This window comes from Beta vulgaris, chromosome 8, assembly GCF_026745355.1.
Source record: "Beta vulgaris subsp. vulgaris cultivar EL10 chromosome 8, EL10.2, whole genome shotgun sequence".
NCBI classification, from domain to species: Eukaryota; Viridiplantae; Streptophyta; class Magnoliopsida; order Caryophyllales; family Amaranthaceae; genus Beta; species Beta vulgaris.
In genome coordinates this window covers 32,524,313-32,530,728 of record NC_079209.1, presented here as the reverse complement: position 1 = coordinate 32,530,728, position 6,416 = coordinate 32,524,313, and the positions used below count along the sequence as shown (strand labels likewise).

Sequence of the window (6,416 nt, the reverse complement as noted above, 5' to 3'; positions counted from 1 at the left end):
ATAAGTATTATAGTACTTATAATTGAGATTGTTTAGTTTTGGATTGCTTTAAATTAGACAACTTAGTTTGGTTTATTTTGATACTTTGGTTTGTTAGTTAAAATTTTATTTAATAATTAGCCTTGCATTTATTTTTAACAATAGATGCGGCGGTAGCACCCTAAGGTTTGGTCCGATATTTAAATGAGTGAAGGGTGTGCACACTAGGTACATTCTGTAAAACGATATTGGTCATTACTCTTAATTTATTTGAGTGACGACCCATGTTGAAGTAGGTGGTTACTAGAATTAGTGCCGACCTACTGACGTTCAATTCCCCTCTAATAATTAAATTGTTGTTGTATGACTCATATAAACTTGAAATAATTGAAATGTTTAAGTATAATATATATTTGACTGCATTATGTTTTACTTGTCTGTACTACGTTATACTTGTCTGTATTATGCTATAAAAATTATTTTCAAAATATAACTATTATTATTTTACGGGAGGGAGTTGTAATTACTTAGCTTTCGCTAATTTTTGTGTATTTGTTTTTCTTTGTTCTTTTTCCTATTTATATTGTGCAGGTTGGTGGGGACTACGTTTCAGGAATAAGTGAACTTTAAGTTTACCTAGTTTAATAAATATTATAGTATTGTTACTTGGGATTGTTTAGTTTTGGATTGGTTTAAATTAGACAGCTTAGTTTGGTTTATTTAATACTTTTGTTTGTAAGTTAGAATTTCATCCTTAGTAATTAGCCTTGCATCTGTTTTTAACAATAGATGCAGCGGTAACACCCTAAAGGTTTGGTCAGATATTTTAATGAAAAGTGAATGTTTTATAAAGTCTTAAAACCAAAGTTTTGGGTGTTACAAATTGGTATCAGAGCTTAGGTTATAATAAATTAATAAAAATTAGGAGTTAATAAAATGTGTTAAATAATTACGGGTCTAAGGTTAAAAAAATATAGCTATTAATAAATTAAGTAATAAACATTAAAATAAATTATGAGTGTGGGATCGAAAAGGGTTTATGTGCTTTAATGTTGAAGAACTTATTTCAGGTGCTTATGAACTTCTTTTCGTTCTTATACGTTTAGATGCTGAGGCAAAATGTAACTACAAGAAAATGTTGCGTTAGGAAGACCCTTTCAGCATAGGAGTTAGAAATTTATATTTATAATAAGGTTTGTACACTAAGTTCTTTAATAGTATTAGAAATTCTCTAAGTTCCTATATATGTGCTTTTATTAGGAATTTTATTACTTGACTATTTTACTTTGAGTTGAATAGAGTTTAAGTTCTTGTTATAATTGTTGCCTGTCAAATTGATGTTATGTGGAAGCATGAAAAGATTGTCTTGCAATGTTATGATGAAATATATTTTTGTTGAGGCATGTAATTTTCTTATGATGAAAGTTAGTATTGAATAAATAAAACCATGTGCAAGACCATGTATAAGTGAATAGGTGTAGTAATACCACTGCTAATGTGCAGGAATTATAAGCAAAACTATCAAGTATACACTAGATCTCGTAGGAGGACTTTTGAATAAATGGCTGAAACCCCTGAACAACTGCTTGAGAGGCTGAGATCTCTTGAACAACTTTCGCAACGTATGGGTTTAGTGTTGCGAAATAAGTTAGGGAATAATGGTGGAGAGGACCCACAAGTTGCTATGGCAAAGAAGTTAGCAACCCTTAAACCTCCAATTTTTGTAGGAAAGGAAGACTCCTTACTCTTAGAGAACTGGCTAAGAGACTTTGATAAGTTATTCATTGCTACTGGGACACCTTAAGCTCAAAAAGCAGACCAAGCTACTTTTGATTTGAGGGAGGATGCAGAAACTTGGTGGGAGAGTCAAGGACCTATTGTTAGAGCTCGGGCAAACTTTAATTGGGATGATTTTAAGCTTACTACTTCCTCCGTTTCTTTTTACTCGCTACACTTCTCATTTCACGGACTCCTAGGCAATTTTTGGAGAAGAGAGAGGTAGAGAGTAAAAAGAAAAGGGACCTGTGTGGGAGGAGAGAGATAGAGAGAGTTTATTGCCCAAAAAAGAAGTGTAGCAAGTAATGTGAAACTTCCCATAATGGAAAGTGTAGCGAGTAAAAAGAAACGGAGGAAGTATTAAGCATAGATTTTCCCCCGAACATATTAGAAGGATGAAATACAATGAGTTCACTAGATTTAACCAGGGAGGTACTATGTATGTGCAAGAGTATGCCTAAAAGTTCAATGAGTTGGCTAGATTTTGTCCGACTGTTGTGCTAGATGAGAGAGCCAAGGCTCAAAAGTTTGAGGATAGGTTAGCATTTAGAATTTAGACCAGACTTGGAGGAGCAACTTATGAAACTTTTCAAGAGGATTTTGAGTCATGAAGTGGAAGTTATGGGGAGGAATAAGAGAAAAGACCTACCTAACAACCAAAATGACCATGCAAATGATAAGAAACCATGATATGGGGGTAACAATAATAATGGGGGCAATAATCACACTAATGGTGGTGGTAATTATCAAGGGAATCATAGCAACTACCAAGGTCCGAGGAGATCAAACCAGCAAGGATCCTGTACCCAGAATCCTACTTGTAGGAAGCGTAACAAAAGCCACCTAGGATTTACTTGTTAAGGAGACCCAATAACTTGTTATGCTTGTGGAGATAAAGGACATAAGGCTAATCAGTGTCCCAAACTCATAATAATGGAGAAAATGGGAACAATGGGAGGAATAGGAATGGTCATGGGCCTAATCAGAAGCAGATTAAAGGGTTAGGCTTCGAATGCTCAAGGAGGGAACAATACTCAGCATAATGGTCAGAATGACAATCGAGCAAATGAAGGAAACAACAATCAAAACGACAATGGAAATGGCGCTCAAAGAAACAATGGAAGAATTTATTTTATGAACCAGAATGAAGCAGACACCAACGCCAATGTTGTGACGGGTACTTTCCTCGTAAACTCTAACCCTGCTTACTTGTTTTTTTATTCTAGTGTGTCTCATTTTTTTATAGCTAGTTCATTTGTTGAAAGTTTAGGTCTAAAACCCTCAATCTTATGTCAAACATTCATAACAATAGCTTCAGGAGAAGTAGTTTCTTGTAGTTCCCTACACCAAGACATACCCATTACTATATTAGGATCTGATTTGCCTGTTGATCTTATTCAGTCTAACCTACCTGACTTTGATGTAATATTGGGAATGGACTGGCTTGCTAAGTATAGAGCTAGAATACAGTGTCATACCCAAAAGGTGTCTCTTAGGGGGGCAAAGGGAAATAGAATATCCTATCAAGGAATTGTTTCTAAACCTGGAGTCAGTATTGTGTCAGCCATGTCATTGAAAACCTGTATTAGGAAGGGCTACCCCATTTGTTTGTGCCATATGAAAGATGTGAGTGTGGAGGATGGAGAGATATATCAAATACCTGTGGTGAGTGAGTTCCAAGATGTTTTTCCAGAAGAAACTCTAGGGATGCCGCCAATAAGAGAAATGGATTTTAAAATTGACCTAGTGCTTGGGACTGGAGCTATTTCTAAGGCACCATATAGGATGGCACCTGCAGAGATGCAAGAGTTGAAAGTGCAATTGGAGGAATTGTTGGAGAAAGGATAAATTAGGCCAATCATTTCACCTTGGGGAGCATTAGTGTTATTTGTTCGAAAGAAGGATGGAACCTTCAGGTTATGTATTGTTTACAAAGAGTTCAATAAGGTCACAATATAGAATAAGTACCCATTGCCTAGGATTGAGGATTTATTTGATCAACTTAAGGGTGCTGGAATTTTCTCTAAGATTGATTTGAGGTCTGTGTATCACCAATTGAGAATTGCGGAGGAAGATATACCAAAGACAGCATTTTGTACGAGGTATGGGCACTATGAGTTCACAGTGATGCCATTTGGACTTACTAATGCACCTGCAACATTTATGGACCTTATCAATAGGACTTTTCAGCCGTATTTAGATATATTTGCGGTGGTGTTCATAGATGATATATTGGTGTATTCGAAGGACAAAGAAGAGCATTAAGGTCATTTAAGGAAAGTTTTGGAGATACTTCGAGAGAAAAAGATGTATGCTAAGTTATCAAAGTGTGAGTTTTGGCTTGAGAAAGTTGCATTTTTGGGTCATGTGATTTCGAAAGAAGGTGTTGATGTAGATCCGTCAAAGATACAAGCAGTATCAGAATGGACGAGACCTAGTAATGTGACTGAGATTAGAAGTTTCTTAAGACTTGCTGGCTACTATAGGAGGTGTGTAGGGGATTTCTCAAAAGTAGCTCAACCTTTGACAAACTTGATGAAGAAAACAACTCAATTTCAGTGGGATGAGAAGTGTGAAAAAGCTTTTCAGGAATTGAAGCAAAGGCTAACTTCAGCACTAGTTTTGACGTTACCATCTAGATTAGAAGGTTTTGAGGTGTATAGTGACGCTTCTAGGAATGGGTTAGGATGTGTATTGATGCAACATGGTAAGGTGGTAGCATATGCTTAAAGACAACTTAAGCCTTATGAATAGAATAACCCTACTCATGATTTAGAGTTAGCTGTTGTAGTACTCGCATTGAAGATTTGGAGGCATTATTTGTATGGTGTGTTGTGTAAGATTTTCACTGATCATAAAAGTCTGAAGTATATATGAGGGTTAGCGAATAAAGTTGATGATGCTTTGAGTAGGAAGACTAGTCATACAATGAACATGATGGTATAATCTGAGAGATTGTGTGAAGAATTCAGGAGAATGAGTATAGAGGTCATGGAGAAAGGGCAAGTGAAAGCTCAATTGAATGCACTATGTGTGCAACCCACCTTATTCGATGAGATTCGAGTGAAGCAAAGTAGCGATGACTGAGTGGATGGTGAAGATTAAGAAAATGGAAGAAGATGGAGTTTCCATCGAGTTTGATATCAATGAGAATGGTGTTGTGAAGTACAAGGGATGATGGTGTGTTCCTAAGGATGAGGAGTTAAAAACAAAGATTTTGGAAGAAGCTCATAACACACCATATTCTGTGCATCCTAGAAGAGATAAACTCTATAAGGATTTGAAGCAGCATTTTTGGTGGAAAAACATGAACATAATGTGGCCGAGTTTGTTCAAAGTATTTGACGCGTCAGAAAGTGAAAATTCAACATATGAGACCCGGTGGAATGATGTAACCTTTATAAGTGCCGAGTTGGAAATGAGAGTCTATTTCAATGGATATTGTGTGGGATTACCACTTACTAAGTCAAATAAGAATGTTATATGTGTTATAGTGGATCATTTGACAAAGTCGGCCAGGTTTATAGCAATGAAGGATACTTGGAATATGCAACAGCTGGCTAGTGCATATGTGCGAGAGGTTGTTAGACTGCATGGAGTACCAAAGATATTGTTTCAGATAGAGACTAGAGATTTTTGTCCAAGTTTTGGGAGAGGTTACAGCAAGCATTTGGGACATTGCTCAAGTTTAGTACAACTTTTAATCCTGCAACAGATGGACAGGCAGAGAGAACAATTCAAACTTTGAAGGATATGTTGAGAGCATGTGTGATAGAATTTGGAGGATCTTAAAGATGGCACAGTATGAAGCTTTAAATGGGCGAAAATGTAGGAGTCCTTTGTGTTGGAGTGACATAAGTGAGACGATGACTTTAGGGCTTGAGATGATTAGAGAAACAACAAAACAAGTTAGGCTTATTCAAGAACACATGAGGGCAGCTCAAAATAGACAAAAGGCTTATGCAAATCATAATAGAAGAGAGATGGAATTTGAGGTTGGGGAGAAGGCTTTGCTAAAAGTGTCACCAACAAAGGGGGTCATGAGATTTGGTAGGAAAGGAAAGTTGAGTATGCGTTACATTGTATCATATGAGATCTTTGAGCGAATTGGGAAAGTAGCCTATAGATTAGCCTTACCAATGGAGTTAGCCAATGTCCATACCGTATTTCATGTGTCTCAACTTCGAAAATATGTCCATGATCCTCCCCAAATCTGTAATACCCCGAATTGTTAACTATCATGGTAAGATTATTTTCTAAAATATACTACATTGAGTTTAATTATTTTAAAAGTTATGTTATGATGGTAATGATTTACTCATAATGTAGTGTATAATTTTCATATCTTCTTGACTTTGGAAAATCACCATGACCACACATTTCATCTTCTTCCTCAAGCTCCATCTCCTTGCACTCCAAGGCTTCTAGAAGACCTTTCTCCCCAAGTATTCTTCACCATTAAGTCTTCATTACTTTAATGGATTTTTTCTTCCTAAAATCAATATAAATAATGGGTTAATTTCACCATTTCTCACCTACTTGAAAATTACAAACTATAACCACAACCTCCATTTACACCATCAAATAAAAATATGAATTTACATTGATGTGTCTTATTCTTGCTGAGTACCCATGAATGTCCCTAAATATACACTCTCTTT

At 36.0% G+C, this 6,416-nt stretch overlaps 1 protein-coding gene across 1 annotated transcript; it reads left to right on the top strand.

The window, feature by feature from the left end:
* Positions 1–4,062: 4,062 nt before the first annotated feature.
* On the top strand, positions 4,063–4,485 carry LOC130589886 (uncharacterized mitochondrial protein AtMg00860-like). Its single transcript, XM_057391516.1, has one exon. The coding sequence runs from the start codon at positions 4,063–4,065 to the stop codon at positions 4,483–4,485; it is 423 nt and encodes a 140-aa protein (XP_057247499.1).
* The last annotated feature ends 1,931 nt before the right edge of the window (positions 4,486–6,416 follow it).

Excerpts from the sequence above, each read along its gene's own strand:
- LOC130589886 (XM_057391516.1), top strand. The coding sequence starts at position 4,063 with ATGTATGCTAAGTTATCAAAGTGTGAGTTTTGGCTTGAGAAAGTTGCA.